The following is an 18,965-nucleotide window of genomic DNA, read 5'->3' as shown; positions in this document are numbered from 1 at the left end:
TTTATAATCTTCCTTCTATTTAACAAAAGATAAAAACATTATCAAGCACAAGTTCCACCAAGTCCACTGGAGTTGGGTGGACAAAGTGTACATCCTGGATCTGGATGGGTTGGCCTTAGAGTTTATCATAGTAATCAAACCCTCATGCTGCTGTCATTAGCAGTGTGGAAAAGTTGGCACTTTTTTATTTTTTATTTTTTTTTGAGACAGAGTCTCACTCTGTTGCCCAGGCTGGAGTGCAGTGGTGCAATCTAGGCTCACTGCAAGCTCCGCCTCCCAGGTTCACGCCATTCTCCAGCCTCAGCCTCCCGAGTAGCTGGGACTACAGGCGCCTGCCACCATGCCCGGCTAATTTTTTGTATTCTTAGTAGAGACGAGGTTTCACGATGTTAGCCAGGATGGTCTCGATCTCCTGACCTCGTGATCTGCCCACCTCGGCCTCCCAAAGTGCTGGAATTACAGGCATGAGGCATCACACCAGGCCCAGTTATTCTTTAGTATGATACAGCAGTCAGGAAGTAATCCATAAGGATCAATAGTAGAACATCACTAGTCTGGATTCACCTGATCCCTACCTCAAAACACACTGACATTCGAAGTGGTCAGTGATGATTCTTATTGGGCAGTGGGTTAGATAACAACAGACAGAGACACCAAAACTTGTTTTTTTTACATGTGTACTGTGACAAATATAAACAACAGAAAAAGTCCTCAAGAAAAATGAAAGGAAACACACTTCAATATTACATACTCCATTATAATATAGAAGATTCCCTTTATTTACCAGAATTCAGTAGTCATACACACAAAAAAATGCAAACTAATCTGAAAGAGAATTTCAAATATGAAAAATTATTAAAAGAATTATTCAAATTGCAGCAATACATTTTTTTCCCTGAGGAAAATATTTATATCAAACCCAAAAGAAACAGGGGGAAAAAGAAAGGAAGAGATTTGGTCTTCTAACAATCCTGAAAAGACCTTACATGTGTGTGAAAGGCCATCTTTCAAAAGTTCTGCTTGGACTTCCAAAGTAAGTCAAGAAGAGCCCCAAAGTAAGACAGAAAAGAGTTCGAGTTCACATGTAATAATGGAAATCCAAATTCCCAGAGAAAACAGGAATATGTGTGCCAATCTAGATGTAATCTATGATGATGCAGTTTTTTATAAAGTTTATACAGGTGGAGTATCCCTTATCTGAAATGCTTGGAACCAGAAGTGTTTCAGATTTTGGATTTTTTTTCTGGATTTTCGAATATTTACATATACATAATGAGATATCTTGGGGACAGGACTCAAGTCTAAACACAAAACTCTTTTATGTTTCACATCCACCATATACATAGAGCCTGAGGGTAATTTTATACAGTATTTTATATACTTTTACACATGAAACAAAGTTTTGACTGGAGTTTGGACTGTGACCCATCATACGAGGTCATGTGTGGAATTTTCCACTTGTGATACCATGCCGGAGCTCAAAAGCTTTCGAACTTTGGAGCATTTTGAATTTTGGATTAGGGCTGCTCAATCTGTATATTCCAAGCATGAATGTTACTGGCATTTATGGCTACTATATACAAACACTTTTCCCTTATTAAAATCGATCTCAGCATTTTAGTAAAAAAAAAAAAACAAAAAAAACCAAAACAAAACTGAACTTGAAGATACTACTATGAGTGCTCAACAATTTAAACTTCATAGTAATGGCATGTTAAGTATCTGTTGATTATTCTGTGATCACATTCTAACTCCGCAAATAACAACTTACTCTTCTGATTTTCTTCCGTTTTTTAGAACGTGGTCTTGTCTCTATCCTCTGGACACTGCAGCGTACGAGTAACAACAGGTCTTGCAGGCTAAATAACTTATAAACAAAATTTCCTTCCTGAGGAGCTAGGTATTCCGATGTATCTTCAACATAGTCCTGAAGTTCATATGGCAATCCTTTAAAAATAGTATTTCTCATTTTTAAAATACATTAGCTCTTTACCCATCATAAGCAAGGATACAACAATTCAATTAACTATTTTAAAATTTCTATCATCTTTAATTTTCTACTTCTCTGCCTAATGGACCCTCACACTATTACCATTTCTGTTTACTTTTACTGGAACTGCAGTTAAGAGCTGAAATCCTAGCTTTAAGGTTCTTCTCCTTTTAACCTTCACTAACTCTAGGCAAAGTATAAATTTGTGAGACAGCATACCATGTGAGAAAAATAAAAAGTTTAAAAAGTAATATTATTCCTAATCTAGGCAGAGCTGAGGAGCAGATTTATTTCACACACAAAAAAAGTATAAAACTGCAGTCCAACACCAAGTATAAATAAATTTTAAAATCAATCAATGTTTATGATTATTCTGGATGCACTTACCCTTCATCAATTTGACAAATCACATTACCTATAGCTTAGCAGTCACTATACATGTTAGATAAACACAAGTTGCAAGACCCATACGCCTTTGTATACATATCTAGAGAGGATTATTTTGGAAGCTGAAATACTGATCAATAGATTGAAAAAATGAAATATCAGTGACTATATGACACTTACAAAACAGGTTATAACAAAGTAAAGGAACAAGAGAGAAAAACCTAAGGAAAAAGAACAAGCAAAACAATGTAAGCTCTTTGTAAATATTTACTTACGTCCTTTTGGCTTCTGAAATGCAGAAGGCCATCCAGATTTCGGCCAACTACAGGAGTCTGAAGGACCAGACAATTGCTCAGAAACAGAAGGCTGTTTAGAATTTTCTAAATTCATTAAGGGCAATTCGGGTACTTTTCTGGAAATTGGCTTTAAGAGCTCATCCTGCATTTTTAAAATCTCTCCAACTGGATCAAATTTTTTATATACTCGTTTGATAGGTTTTTTTAAAACACATGACTCTTCAGGACTACAGGCATTATTAGTCTGGTTTCCTACAGAAGCCTGTCCTGAGGAAAAATTTGGACTAGCTGGTCTAGAACTTAAGTTAGAATCCACAACAGCTGTCTTTCCATCACTATTATTTTTACACTCTGTATCAATGATTAAACACTCCTCATCCGTATCACTGCTGCAGAGAACTGTATCTTCAGTTTTTGCTGCTTCTGATCCAATAGTCTTTTCCTTTGAGTTGTCTAGGTTTTCCAGAACATTAGGTCTTTCACCATCAGCATGTACCATATCTATAGTCATATCATTTTTATTAGAAGTTTCAATTTCCTGAGAATTTTCTAACTGTAAGGCATCAGATGTTTTCAAGTCACTATCTTGTATCAAAGGCTTGTCAGAATTTGATACCTTTTCACATGATTCAAATCCCTGATCATCTTTATTTTTGTGCTCCTCAGGGCCACCATCCATACCAGTGACCAGCTGTTTCTCCTTTTGCAATTGTTCCATCAGAATCTGAGATAAACTTCTAGAATTAGCAGAAATGTCTGGTGCACTTGGTGCCACAGTTGTAGTTCCTGCTTTGGAGGCTGTAGGAACATCTGTCATGTTAGGTACTGTGGAAGTACTTGCTGGACTTGGTGACTTTGATGCTTTGGTGGTGGTTACTCCAAAAGTTTCAAGTTCTGTGACATCATCATCAAAATCCAGATACAAGTTTTCAAGACTCTCAATTTTTCGGCACTCATTGACTTCACAGGACATCTTAAGTAAATAAGTTGGTAAAGTATTAGTAAAAATTTCAAGCCACCCTACCTATCTCTTAATGTCCCTATCCCTGTCATACATACTTCCTGCTCTTTTAAAGTAGAAAGAAAAGTCTAATGGTTGTAAAAGGTTCTTGTTTAAGATGACAACAAACTACTACCAGCTATTATTAACCTTATTTTCCCACTGAAATGTTCATGATAACAGGCAAATTTGCCAAGTTATAATAGCACAAGAAATGGAATATTTACGGACTACCACATCTCAAGAGGAATTTCAACGAATCAAAAAACAGACAAGACCACAAAGAAATGTAGGGCCAAACGGGAGGCAGATTTTCATTTATGTCTACTCCATAGACTCCTGCAGAGACACTTGGTCTTAGCTGACCAGGAGGAAAGTCCCTCTGCCACTGTGAGGACACTGCTTCTAATGCGTCCAGAGAAGTGTCGCCAGCTTCTGGTGCACCCTTAATATCAACCAGTGACTTTCTTTCCACAACTACTCAGGGAAAACAACTCTCAGCAATAAAAGATGGGGCAGAAACTGACAGAAGGTGGTTTATTGTATTCTGAGACATGAAGTCATAAATGTTGTTTTTCATGTACTGTTTTGGTAATGGAAAAACTATACACAGCTTTAACTTATTCAGGACTACACTGTCCCCTCTACAAGGAGACAAGCACCAGAAGGTCTCTCTTCAATCTGACAGAGCACTTTAAATACCATAGAAATTTGGTAACGGGTTATGTACATCCACTAGCCTTACAGTGCAGGATTTAAAAGAAAGGTTCTAACAGTCACCAGTAGTGAGTAAGAAAGATCAACTCATATAAGTTACTTAACCTCTCTGAACCTCAACGGCCTCATCTCTAAAACAGGTACAGCAGGGGCATCTTCTTGGATTTGTTCTAAACATTAAGTGAGAAATTATATATAGAAAATCTCTTGGCATAGTGCCTGTCACATAATAAGTAGCCTCTCAGTAAATGGTAGCTAGTGAATGGTAATTCCTACTAGAAGACTACCAAATTTAGTAAAAAAGTAAAATTAAACTATATGCTGCTTATGTGAGGCATTCCTACACAAAAAGGTTAAAAACAAAACAACTACAGATGCCATCAAGAGATAAAAAGAGGAAGAATAGCAATGAAAGTGTTAGACAAAGCAGAATTCAAAGCAAAAAGCGTTATATAGAAAAAGGAGAAATGCTAGTTTGAAAAAAGAGAAAGTCCATGATAGATAGATAGTGGTCATAAATTTTTATTACACAAACTGAAAAATAAAAGAAAAATTTGACACAAACACAATTATACTAGGTCAATGAGATACTGTCTCTATGTAAAGAATAAAAAGGAATATAGAAGGTATGAATAATATTAAACAATGAGAATATATATGAAAGATTGAAAATACATATGTAAACAGACTACAAAGATATACTTTTTCCCTTCCCAAGAATCCAAAGGGCATTTCAAAAAATGAACTATAATATACAAAGAAAATCTCAATATAGACCAAAGCAGAATCTGATAAAGTCTTATTCTATGTTCAGAAGGAAATAAAATTAGATATCATTAAGAAAAATGTAAACAAACAATAAACTCAAGCACTTGAAAATTTAAAAACATTCCAAATTGTTGGGACTACAGAAATCAAAATAATTCCAGAATACTTAGCAACATAAATTAGACTAATAGACATTAAGAAGTAAAATAATTTGAGGCAAAAAAAGCATTATCATCCTCTCATTTTTATTTACTTTTGCTAGGTGTTTGGAGACACTTGCACAATCCAGAAAAAGCATTTTACTCCAAGTTCAGGGCCTGAAAACGCAGGTTGTAATTTCAGAGAAAGCTCATTTACTTCTGGTTCACCGACTCCTGAGGTGCAGCCCCTTTGGGGTCCAGGCCCTTGGCGGAAAACTGAAGTTTTTCTTTTATCCCCCTAGTCCTATGATGCTGCCAAAAGCACAGTTCATTTTCTTAGTTGCCTCTTCAGAACTGGCAAATATAATCCACGGCAAAAATGACCCTAAGTAATAGGCTTACCTTCTGGGAATCCTGTCTTCTTCAGTATCTCAGCCCTATAATTCCTCACTATTTTGTTAGCTTTTTGATGCTTCTAAGAAAGACATTTTAATATTTGTCCAGCTTATTTAGATGTCATCAATAAAAGGAGGGTCCAAATTACCTGGTCTACCATTACTGAAAGAAGCCACCATCAATTTTCATCCCTCTTAACCTACCTCATGTTTCTTCTTGTTTCTGCCTGACCTTCACCTCAATATAAGTTTTAGGCAGATTTTTAAAAGTAAAATGTGTAAGAAGAAAACATAAGTTAAAAATGCTTTATGACATGTGTATCATAAAAATATTAAAAGGCAAATGGCAAAGAGACAAACATAAATACAAAAACCAAAAGGCCAATAACCAAAAGGCCAATATCCTTAAAATTGTATGAGCTCTTAAGTACAAGAAAAACACTTTTATATTTTCTTTTAAAATTTTGTTTGCTTCCTCATTTTACTCAAGTCTCTGTTCACATTTCCTATCCTCAGAAAAGCCTTCTTAATCGTGAATATAAAATGACCCCTTCCCCACTCATCTCTCTATTTCCCCTTAACCTACTTTATTTTTCTCCGTAGCATTTACCACTACCTGCTATTTTACTGTATCTGAGCCCTCTGCCGCTTATTTAAGGTCTGAGGGAAAACAGGTTTTGTTTTTATTCACTGCTGCTTTCTCCCTGCATAGAATAGTATCTGCTCAATAAAAACTTATGGAATGAATGAATCAAGTTCTCTATAAACAATGTATTTAAAAATCATGGAAAAAATATTTTAAAATACAGAAAAATAAAAGCTAATATTTACAGAGTGCCAAGTGTTACTCTAAATGCTTTATATGTACAAATTCATCTAAACCTAAACAATCCCATGAGTTAGGTAATACCATGATGCCCATTTTACAGATAAGCAAACTAGACACAGAGATATTATGTAATCTGCCCGAGGTCACATAGCTACTAAGTATACCGAAGATTAACAATCTGGCCAAATACTTTCCGTACCAATCAAATTAAGCTCATCTGTTCCTTTTCACACTTAAAAACTCTTAGATATGGGTCAGGTAGAGTGGCTCACGCCTGTAATCCCAGCACTTTGGGTGGCTGAGACAGGTGGATCACCTGAAGTCAGGAGTTTGGGACCAGCCAGGCCAACATGGCGAAATCTCGTCTCTACTAAAAATACAAAAAATTAGCTGGGTATGGTGGTGCACACCTGTAATCTCAGCTACTTGGGAGTCTGAGGCAGGAGCATCGCTTGAACTCAGGAGGCGGAGGTTGCAGTGAGCAGAGATCGCACCACTGCACTCCAGCCTGGGTGACAGAGCGAGGTTCCATGTCAAAAAAATAAAACTCTTGAATATGAATGAGACCAATTAAACAAAACCTCATATTAACCACCACCATCAAGGAGTTTTCACTACATACATAACTAAAAACTGTGCTCAGCCTTTAACATAAAATATCAAACTTAACCCTCATAATAACCTTGTCAAGTAGGTACTACTTCCTTTCATGTATGAAAAGAGAAAACTTAGGCTGAGGGAGGTTAAGTTAGTTGCCTAAAGTCTAGCTAGACTCGAAATTCAGTTTAAGTTTGAATCTAAAGCCTGTATTTTTAACTACTAGGTTTAGGGATTTGGAATAAAACTTTATGCTTCAAAAGGATAAACAAGTACATTCCCCTTAGGGGAAAAAAAAGCATTACATACGTCCATTTCAGATATAAACTCTTCAGGTTTGTCCATAAAGACTGCAGAGACTGGAACAGATGTGTTTTTGGACATCATAAATTTTAATGGAACTTCATGAAAGATTTGATTTCTCTCTCTCATGGTCATTTTCTTTTGGGGAAGTGGTGAATTAATATATATTACTTTAACCGGTTTTGAACCTTAAAACAGAAACCAAAGAAAAGAGGTGATTAGTATCTAATCGTGATATATTTTTTAAAAACAGGATGTATGACATAAGGATCACCAAACAAAGAGACACAGGAGAATGGCAGCACATGTCCCATATATTTGCTACCCTTAGACTAGCAGATATTGAAGTCCTTTAGAAATCTAAGGGCAAGAAAATCCAACTGGCAGGAGAAAAATGTCTTCCTAGCAATGTTTAAAGAGGATTTTCTGGTTTTTACTATTATATTCTTACTGTCATTATTACTCAGTTTCTTATAGGAACTTGCAAAAAGTGATGAAATATTTACCACATAGAATATATTACATTTAACTCTAATTTGTAGTTTTGTTTCAACAGACATAGTCTTTCATTTATTATATTTATGCCGTGATATATATTAATTCTGAAAGATTTAAAAAATTAAATATCAAAACAGTATGGACATAATTTCTTATATACAGAAATTAATATGCAAATATTAATTTTATTGTCCAAACAAAGACTACCCTATTGCTTATATGTATAGACTTACTGTTATTCCAAATTCCAGTAACGAACAAGTAAATAAGTCATAAAAACTCACCCATTTGAGATTGTCTACTAAAGTACAACGTTCCTTTCATTTCAGTGAAAGACAGAACAACTTGAACATTTCATGTATCTCTTGGCCACCCTATGCCATCATTTTGTCTCTAACTCTCACCCTTAAACACAACTACAGGTGCTATAGACCTAATTAATCCATTTAGTAGTGCTGAGCCTATAGTAGCTTTATACATAAAAAAGTTTTACTGCATGTGTCAAACTTATATCCTCCTTAAATCAGTACTTGGATATCTGACAACTGACCACCTATATTTAGACAGCTGAAATGAAATGGTTCCAATCTCTTTTTTCTTTTTTTTAAATTTTACTTTAAGTTTGGGGATACATGTGGAGAATGTGCAGGTTTGTTACATAGCTATACCTGTGCCATGGTGGTCTGCTGCACCTATCAACCTGTCATCTAGGTTTTAAGCCCTGCACGAATTAGGTATTTGTCCTAATGCTCTCTCTCGCCTTGCCCCCCACCCCACGACAGGCCCCGGTGTGTGTTGTTTCGCTCTCTGGGTCCATGTGTTCTCATTGTTCAACTCCTATTTATGAGTGAGAACATGCGGTCCAACCTCTCTTTTTTGCGAGCATTATTTGACATAGCAAATCACAAACCTGCAACAGGTATTACTTGAATACACACTGGAATTTCCCACTGTTCCTTGTACGCTGGTCCATGATTATTTAATAAGGTAAATAATGATTGACTAGTTAGAGCTATCTGAGGGTGATATCTGGAAACAAGCTTCTCTGCATTTGGATCTTTACTAATATCCTGAAAAACAACAAGTAATTTGTTACTTGGTTATACTTATCGAAAATTTCTTCAATAAAGAACAAAAAAAGTCAGAAAGGGGACTTTAGGACAATCAGGTTAGATATATTTTGTGAGATATAAAAGATTATTTAGGAAGATCCAATGTTGCCTTGGTACTTACATAATGCATAGCTTCAGCTGTTTGTTCCGACGTTTCGATGGTAGCTATGTCGTCTTTTGAGAGCTGCAACTTTATAGGCATTGAGGGAAATACTGTTTTCACATATTTTACACTGCCCTAAATATGAAAAAAAAAATCATTTTATTGCAAAAATCGCAATGTATTTTTTTCTAAGAAAAGTATCTTTCATCATATGAAACTCTTAACTTGAACTTTATTATTCTACTAAATGTAAACATCAGATTTAGAAACTTTATGCCAAGATATTGATGTTTTTGCTTAACAACCGCTACCTGTGCTTTTTTTTTTTTTTTTTTTGAGACTAAGTCTCACTCTGTTGCCCAGGCTGGAGTGCAGTTGTATGACCTCAGATCACTGCAACCTCTGCCTCCTGGGTTCAAGCAATTCTCTCACCTCAGCCTCACGAATAGCTGGGATAACAGGTGTGTGCCAGCACGTCCAGCTAATTTTTGTATTTTTAGTAGAAACGGGGTTTCGTCATGTTGGCCAGGCTGGTCTCAAACTCCTGACCTCAAGTGATCCGCCTGCCTCGGCCTCCCAAAGTGCTGGGATTATAGGCGTGAGCCATCATACCAGACCAGTTTCATAGAATTTTTCCTGCCACTTTAAAGTCTATCCTCTCCTTTTAGGAGATACAAATCATAACGGGATGGTAGAAACTCCAAAATATCCTCTCCACACACTCATTTCCAATATGTATGTGAATAAAATCCCATTAAAAAAAGGGGCTTTCTGCCTGTATTCAGGGGCATTCAGATGGGTGGTAAGAAAAGAAAATCAAGGAACAAAGTAGTGACATTTTTAAAAACATCAAGTGTTAGTATCCATAGAATAAAAAGAAAGGGAAACAGATTGGTATTACATATTTTAAAAGTTATCTAATTATTGCTTAAAATTTAAATATAATGTCTATATAAAATATACATGAGCCAGGTGCAGTGGCTCACTCCTGTAATCCCAGCACTTTGGGAAGCTGAGGCACGTGGATCACCTGAGGTCAGGAGTTCGAGACCAGCCTGGCCAACATGGTGAAATCCCCATTTCTACTAAATATACAAAAATTAGCCGGGCTTGGTGGCGGGCGCCTGTAATTCCAGCTACTCGGGAGGCTAAGGCAGGAGAATCACTTGAAACTGGGAGGTGGAGGCTGCAGTGAGCCGAGATCATGCCATTACACGCCAGGCGACAAGAGAGAGACTCTGTCTCAAAAAAAAAAATATATATATATATATATATATATACACACACACACACACACACACAACACACACACACACAATATTTCAGACAAAAAAAAGCTTATATCCTCTGATAATAAACCTTACCAATGCAAGAAGAGTTTTTTCTAACTTTAGTCCCATCTCTACTCTGAATGGGAAGAATCCCATTAAGCTGGTGACCTCATGGAGAGTATAGAATTCCGAATACTTTTTCACTTGTTCAATGCAAGCTCTTAAAATTTTCTGAGAAATAGAAATTAAGAAAAATTCATTTGTATTGTATTTCTCTAATAATGCAAAAAGAAAATTTTTAGTTACATGTGACTGTAAATATTCATTGCAAAAATGAGCCCGATTTCATTAATCAAGCTACTAATACACACATTGTATATTCTTTATTTTCATATTTTAACCCAGTTACTTAAAATATTGATGTTTAATACTAAAATTAGCAGTGTCATTAAAATTTAAAATTAGAGAAGACACATAATATCATATTTTCCATGTTAAGAAACTGTTAAAGGCACATGAAAATTTCAACACACTTTTCTGCAATAAAAGCAGTTACATGAATAATTAGAAATTAAGTCGTATACTCTAAAAACATTCCCAAGCACAATGAATTAATGAAGTAGTTATCTTACAGGTCATTCTAATCTATAATCTAAAAAAATCAATGAGAAATGTTATAACTAATCCAAATGATGGAGTACTTAGTATTTTCTTTCCTCCAAACTGTTTTCAAAATATTAATGACTTATCAGGAAATGTAATCAGTAAGTAAATAAAATTCACAGCTTTTTGTGAGAATAATATGTGCCACTTCTGATAATATAGAAACAATTTAGAGATGCACAGCTGTTGGGGGTGGGGAGAGTTGTTTGATTAAAACACACACACACATTATCTTCTAAGATACATATTTTTTCTTCTTCTGTCAACGAACCTTATCTGAAATGTCTTAGAAAATATTTTAGGTCACAAAAGCTCTTGACATCTTTATATATTATCTTTATCATATATATCTACAACCCCTCTCCCTTCACATATTTGTAAAATGTGTCACCTTACAAATCAATAACTTTACTCCAGTATATCTTTTCATCTGCAGTTTCAGAACCTCTTCCCCCTTTTCCTAATCCCTACTGCCTGCTATCTTTCACATTTTCTCGCTTCATCTATGCTTTTCATGGAAGATCTTTATATTTAATTCACGGTATCATTTGTAACTAACACAGATGTGGACTAATATGGAAAAGTTTTAAAAAATCTGAGTCAACTGCAAACTCATATCTGCAAAATATCTTTGCTCCTTATTTGTACTATTAGTTAACTTTCACTTGTAACATTCCCTTCCTATGGTAGTTATTACAAGAATGTGAATATGCAAAGGAAGGCGATAAATAAGAACTATGTGAAATAGAGACTATTCTTGTTAGATATTCATTGGCATATCATTTCTGGTAAAACTGTGGTGGATGTTATGGTGTTTTAACTGAATTTACTTAATTCAGTAACTACAGCAAGAGAGTCAAAGGAAAATCTAAGACAGTTTTACACCTGTACTCTGATACATTATACAATTATCGAAAGTATTTTACAACTGGTAGGTATTCAATTAACTAAAGGATTATTTAGCTTATGTAGTAAAAAAAATGTTTTATACTAATAATTTATCTTTCTTTGAAAAATAACTAACTGAACACAGGAGATTAAAAGATTCAGGCTGTTCTCCATCTCTTACCCACTGAGTGCTATTAGTGTTTAATACTGAAAATATCTTGAGAATTAAATACACCAAAAGCACATGCAGTTATACAATACAGATCTATCATTATAAAAAATGCTCCCTAAATTTTATTTTGGGCTGGAAAGGAAAAATATTTCTGGGCTTGGTGAAAAGCAAGGAAAATATGCAAAAACCATAAATCAACACATAGAGGAGAAACTAGAGCAGTGAGCAGTAAGAAAACCTATGAAAGGTGAGGTGGCTTGAGGGCAAATTCTTCAACCAGTTCTAAGATCAGGTGGGAAGCCAAACATAAGACTTCTACATTTAAGCAGGGATTTGAACAGATATATGTACACTTATGTTCATAACAGCATTATTCATAACAGCCAAAAGGTGGAAGCAACTCCAGTGTTCATCAATGGATGAACAGATATACTAAATGTAATACACACACGTGCACACACACAAACACACAATGGGATATTAATCAGCCTTAAAAAGGAAAGAAATTTTGACACATGCTACTACTTGGACAAATCTTGAAGACATTATGCTAAGTGAAATAAGCCAGTCACAAAAAGGCAGATACTGTATGTTTCCTCTCATATGGGGAACCTAGAATAGTGAAACTCATACAGACAGAAACAGAATGTGGTTGCCAGGAACTGAGGGGAAGAGGAAACAGGGAGCTACTGTTTAATGGGTACTCAGTTTCAGTTTGGGAAGATGAAAAGTTCTGGAGATGGATGGTGGTGATACTTGTGTAACAATGCAAATGTATTTAACGTTATTGAACTGTACACTTAAATGGTGAAAACGGTAAATTTTGTTATGTATACTTTAGCAAAATTTAATAGAGAGAGAGAGAGAAATGGAGGACAGACTGAGGTCTAGCCTTAGAAAAATTTGGAAATCCTAGGAAGAGAAACGAGAAAATGAAGGAGAAGCAATCATTGAAAATGGTTGAGAATTCTCCAGAACTGATGAAGGCTATAAATCCACAGACACAATAAACACAATCAGCCAGCAGGATTTTATTAAAAAGCATATTTTTATGAAACTCTAAAACACCAAAATTAAAGTACAGTAAGAAAAGACAGAAGCCCTAAAAGAAATGACAATTAGACAATGCATTTTTCAACAATAACATGAAAAAGTAGGATTGTATCTTTAAATGTTGTGGAAAAAAGGTAACTGCCAACTTTGAATTGTGTACGAAATAAAATGATCTTACTAAAATGAGAACAAGAGAGATAAAAGATTTCCAAATAAACAAAAATGGAGATTGTTCACCATTAAGAGACCCTCATCAAAGGCACATCTAGATAGAATACACAGGATTTCAAGAAGAATGAAAGAATCTCAGAAGGTAGGTTTGAGAAGAAACGGTGGGCCAAAATCTAGCAAACCTGTAGATAAATTAAAACAAACATAGTCCATATAAAATAATAATGTGGGTAGGTTTAAAAAAGAAACAGCATTACAGCAAAAATAGCATACAAGTCAGAAGGGATGTAATGAGAGTCAAAATGCTCTATGATTTATGTATTATTTGGGAGGCTAGCTGACATTGAATAATGGAAGTATTGACTATAAAAATTCAAGAGTAACCACTAAGAGAACAGAAAGTAGACATGTAAATTCCAAAACAACAGAGAAAGGGAAACTAGGAAAAATGTCAATCTCCTCAAGAGGAGTTTAAAAAAAAAAAAAAAGCACAGAAAAAGTAAAAGAAGCACAAACAAATCAATATATACTTTCATCACAACGGATGTAAATCACTAAACTTTCTAATTAAAAGAGATTATCAGATTTTATTTTTAAAAGAAAGGAAAGCAATCTAGCTGAACAGTGTTTTAATCCCACCTAGATTTTTGTAGAAATGGACAAGCTGATTCCAAAATTTACTAAGAATGTAAAGAACCATGATCTCAGGACTATAAAACTACAGTTATCAAAACATATGGTTTTGGCATCAAGACAGACATACAGATTAATGGAACAAAATAGTCAAAAAATTGATCCAGGCTGGGTGCGGTGGCTCATACCTGTAATCCCAGCACTTTGAGAGGCCAAGGAGGCAAGTGGATCACCTGAAGTCAGGAGTTCGAGGCCAGCCTGGCCAACATGGTGAACTCCATCTCCACTAAAAATACAAAAAAATTAGCTGGGTGTGGTGGCAGGCACCTGTAATCTCAGCTACTCGGGAGGCCGAGGCAGGAGAGTCGCTGGAACCTGCGAGGGAGAGGTTGCAGTGAGCAGAGATCACGCCATTGTACTGCAGCCTATGCGACAGAGGGAGACTCCGTCTCCAAAAAAAAATTGATCCACATGACGGTGACGAGGTAATTCAGTAAGGGAAAAAAATACCCCTCTCAACCAAACTCTGCTAAAGCAGAGTTTCTCAACATTTGGCATTACTGACATTTTGGACCACATAATTCTTTGTAGTGTTAGGCTGTCCAGTACACTGTAGGATATTTAGTAGCACCTCTGGCTCTACCCACTAGATGCCATCAGCACCGCTATCGAGCTCTAGACATTGCTAAATTTCCATTAGGAGGCAAAGTCACTCTCAGTTGAAAATGACTATGCTAGAACAACTAGATATTCATACGGAAAAAAATGAACTTTGATCCTTACCTTGTATCTTACACAAAAATTAACTTGAAATCAACATAGATTTATTTTCATGTGATAAGTTAAAACTATAAGCCCTTTAGATTAGGGTTTCTCAATGCAAGCACCCCTGACACTTCCAGCTGGATAATTCCTTGTTGTGGGGGACGTCACTCACATGCATTTAGTATGTTTAGCAGCATCCTTGGCCTCTACACAGTAGATACTAGTAGCATTCCACCAGTTGTAACAACCAAAAATGTCTCACCGTTAAAGTCCTAGGGACGGGTGGGGTGGGGAGGCGGGTCAGGAAGGAGTAAAACTGACCCCAGTCTGAGAATCACTTGGGATAGGCAAGTATTTCTGTGCTAGAACATATGAAATCACTAACCACAAAAATTTTTGATAGATTAGACCATTAAAATTCTGTTCTTTGAAACACTATTTAAAAAATTTAAAAATACATCATAAACTGGAAGAAAACTATATATAATGTAGTTGTATTCAGACTATATAAAGAAACTTTATGGCTTAATAAAAATAAAAGCAAATAAAAAATAAGCAGAATACTTCAACAGACATTTCACAAAAGAAATGCTCTTAAAATGACTAATTTCCATATATAAATTATACCTTAATAAAATTGTTTTAAAAATTAAATGTGGATTTAAAAGGGAGGCTTTAGTATTTAATGGCTATATGATGCTCTAACAATAAAAACACAGTACAATCTTTTAAAAAGTGTGGGGGAGAATGAGAAAAGCATAAGAAAAATACTTTCAATTGTTTTCAGTAATCGTATTGATCACTAGTATTAATATTGTTATTTTGAGGCTGTTGCGAGTGTAATGTGGGATAAAGCAAATGAGACATATGAGGTATTTTCCTTTAAATATCTATTTCCTAGTTCTATCCACTGAATTATTCTCAAAACAATGATCAACCCAGGAGCATCCGTAGTTCCCAGATTGTAGTCTTGAAATATCATTTCACACTAAAAGAAACAAGGGCTCTAGAAAATGGCTGACTCCAGGGCCAGGGCAGGAAATGAACAAAATAAGCCTCAAAGACTACCAGACTGACTGAAAAGCCAGTAGGAAGAGCCTCTCAGTGAGTTAATACTATTTGAGGCTTACAAAGGATAATAATCGTAGTGGACAGAAACACATATATATTTAACTCCGTGAATTAATAATAACATTTTAAAAAAAGAAAACACACCAACATTGGAGAATAAGAGGAACTAATTTTTTTAAAAGTGGTATTTAAAACGAAAGAATCTAGTATTTATTCTGCTACATGGTAAGCTACATGAACTGGGAAACCAAATAGTAAGTAAGGGAAAGCATATCTTTTAAAAAGTATTCCAATGAATAAATGATGCAATCAGAATACTACAACTGTGCAAACCACAGTGAATGAATCCATCTAAGCAGTGAGCATTAATAGCTGGGGTGGTGAGGAAAATGTTAGTTAGAGGACACAAAATTTCAGTCAGGAGGAAAAAGTTCAAGAGATCAATTGTAAAACATGGTGATGATAGTTAATTACAGTGTATTGTGTTCTTGAAAACTGCTAAGAGTAGATTTTAAGTGTTCTCACAACAAAAAAATAGGTTTGTGAGGTAATGCATATGTCAATTAGTCCGGTTTGGCCTTTCCACAATGTATACATATTTTAAAAACATATAGTACAAAATAAATACAATTTTAACTTGTCAATATAAAAAGATAAAATTCAAAACAGAAAAAGAAGAAAAACTGCAACATACATAGCCCATAAAGTTTATGTATTTGGAATATACAAAGAAATCTTACATATCAATTAGAAAAAATGAACAGTCATTCTGCAAGAAAAAGTGAGCAGGAAGCATATGAAAACATGTGCTCTCTCTTGCCCCCCCCATATATCTATATATATATCTCTCTATATATTTATATAGAGAGATATATATATCTGAGATGTGGAGCAACAGAACTCTTAAACACTGCTGGTTAGAATGTAAATTGATATAACCTGGTATAGCCACTTTGGAAAACCATTTGCAAACCTACTCAAGTTGAAGATATGCATACTCTATGACCCAATAATTCCACTTCTAGGTATACAAACAGTCCCCAACTTATGAAGGTTCCACTAAATGATTTTTCAACTTTACGATGGTGCCAAACCATTGCAATTTTGTCGCAACATACAGCATTCAATAAATTACAAGACACTCAATACTTTATTGTAAAATAGGCTTTGTGTTAGATGATTATGCCTAATTGTAGGTAAATATAAGTATTGTGAGCATATTTAGAGTAGGCTAAAATACACTATGATATTTGGTAGGTTAGGTGTATGCATCTTTAATTCACTACAGGTTTACTGAGATGTAACTCTATCGTGAGTCAAGAAGCATCTGTATATCCAACAGAAACGTGTGCATATGTGTACCAAAATAAATGTATGAGAATTTTCTTAAGAGTACTGCTTAGAATAGCTCCAAACTGGAAACAACCCAAGTTCTGATCAACAGGATAAATTGTAGTTTATTCATATAATGGAAAAATGGACAGAAATGAAAATGAATGAACTACAACTCACACAACCTAAGAATCTAAAAAGCACAATACTGAATGAAAGAAGGAAGGCCCAAAAGGATTCTGTTCACATAAAATTCAAAATCAGGCAAAAAGGGCCAAGCACGGTGGCTCACGCCTGTAACCCAGCACTTTGGGAGGCCGAGGCAGGTAGATCACCTGAGGTCAGGAGTTCGAGACCAGCCTGGCTAACACGGTGAAACCCTGTTTCTACTAAAAATACAAAAATTAGCTGGGCGTGGTGGCAGGAGCCTGTAATCCCAGCTACTTGGAAGGCGGAAGCAGAACAGCTTGAACCCTGGAGGCAGAGGTTGCGGTGGGCTGAGATCGTGCCATTGCACTCTAGCCTAGGCGACAAGAGCGAAGCTCCGTCTCTTAAAAAAAGAAAAAAAAATCCCCAAAAAATCAGGCAAAAGAGAAGTAGAACTGCCACCCTCCATACACATACAAAAAGCACAGAACTTATCACCACCAAAGCTGGGACACTGATTATTTATTCAAGTAAGGAGAATGTTATTTATTACACAGGAGGACTACACAGGGGGCTTCTGAATTACTGGCGTTGTTTTATTTCTTGACCTGGGTAAGAGTTACATAGATGTTTACTATATAATTATCTGTCAAGCTGCACCTACTTTTTCTTTTGTTCTATATACTTTTCCACATGTACGTGACATTGCATATATAAAATTTTAAAACTAAAAGATCTCAGAAAAATATTAGTGAATCTTTGGGATGGGGATGTAAAATACAACTTAGAGAAAATGTGCTGCCACATCAATATGGAAAAAAACATGACAATGTTTATCATTTATCATTAGCTACCAAGTAATGTACTTTGTTAATAAAGTACAGTTTTATATTCACCTAAGAAATATTTACATTGAGCACCTGAGCACTTAAGCGTGCCAGACACTATTCTAGTCATTGGAAGACATGAGTGAACAAAACAGCACTTACAAAAAGGCACTGTTTTACAAAAACAGTGAGGGGAAGGACAATAAGCAAAAATAAAACGTGGTAAAGGGAAAAGTGAGGGTCATACTACATTCCATAGGGTAATCAGGGACATCCTCATTGATAGGTGACATCTGAACAGACAGAGACCTAAAAGAATCAAGACACTACTACACGCAGAAATTCGGGGAACAGACTGAGAGAAAAATAGAAACCCCAAATGCCAAAGGACTTAAGGCAGGACTATGCTTGAAGTATTGAAGAAATGTAAAGGCCAGTCCACAGGTGGGAGCAGAATAACTGATAGGGCAATTTGTAGAAAGTGAGGATGGGGGATGGGAGGGAGGGGAGAGATCATGCAGGCCACTGTAGAACTTTGTAAAGACTCTTCCTAAGAAAGATGGGCTGTAATCCCAGCACTCTGAGAGGCTGACGCAGGAGAACTGTTTGAGGTCAGGAGTTTGAGACTAGCCTGGTTAACATAGTAGGCCCTGTATCTAAAAAAAATTAGGTGCAGTGGCATATGCCCATGTCCTTGCTATTCAGGAGGCTGAGGTGGGGAAGATCACTTGAACCCAGGAATTCAAGGCTGCAGTGAGCTAGGATTGTGCCACTGCACTCCAGCCTGGACTATGACTTATGTATTAAAAACATCATTCTGGACTTTTAAAAGGCACT

General features: G+C 35.7%; 1 protein-coding gene across 8 annotated transcripts in view; it reads right to left on the bottom strand.

The window, feature by feature from the left end:
- The window catches only part of ICE2 (interactor of little elongation complex ELL subunit 2), a 68,512-nt gene that overhangs the window by 26,689 nt on the left and 22,858 nt on the right, over nucleotides 1-18,965 (bottom strand). For 7 of the 8 annotated variants that reach the window (XM_058427248.1, XM_032175271.2, XM_058427247.1 and 4 more), the window contains 6 exons: nucleotides 10,500-10,637; nucleotides 9,154-9,270; nucleotides 8,831-8,990; nucleotides 7,429-7,610; nucleotides 2,653-3,646; nucleotides 1,772-1,947 (listed from right to left, as the gene is read on the bottom strand). In XM_058427248.1, the coding sequence (XP_058283231.1) occupies nucleotides 1,772-1,947; nucleotides 2,653-3,646; nucleotides 7,429-7,610; nucleotides 8,831-8,990; nucleotides 9,154-9,270; nucleotides 10,500-10,637 (1,767 nt within the window). Of the gene's footprint in view, nucleotides 1-285; nucleotides 1,948-2,652; nucleotides 3,647-7,428; nucleotides 7,611-8,830; nucleotides 8,991-9,153; nucleotides 9,271-10,499; nucleotides 10,638-18,965 lie in introns of those variants that run through there. The other variant, XM_058427249.1, reaches the window with a different exon arrangement.

Source organism: Hylobates moloch, unplaced genomic scaffold, assembly GCF_009828535.3.
Source record: "Hylobates moloch isolate HMO894 unplaced genomic scaffold, HMol_V3 SCAFFOLD_14, whole genome shotgun sequence".
Lineage (NCBI taxonomy): Eukaryota > Metazoa > Chordata > Mammalia > Primates > Hylobatidae > Hylobates > Hylobates moloch.
This window is presented reverse-complemented; position numbering and strand designations above follow the sequence as displayed.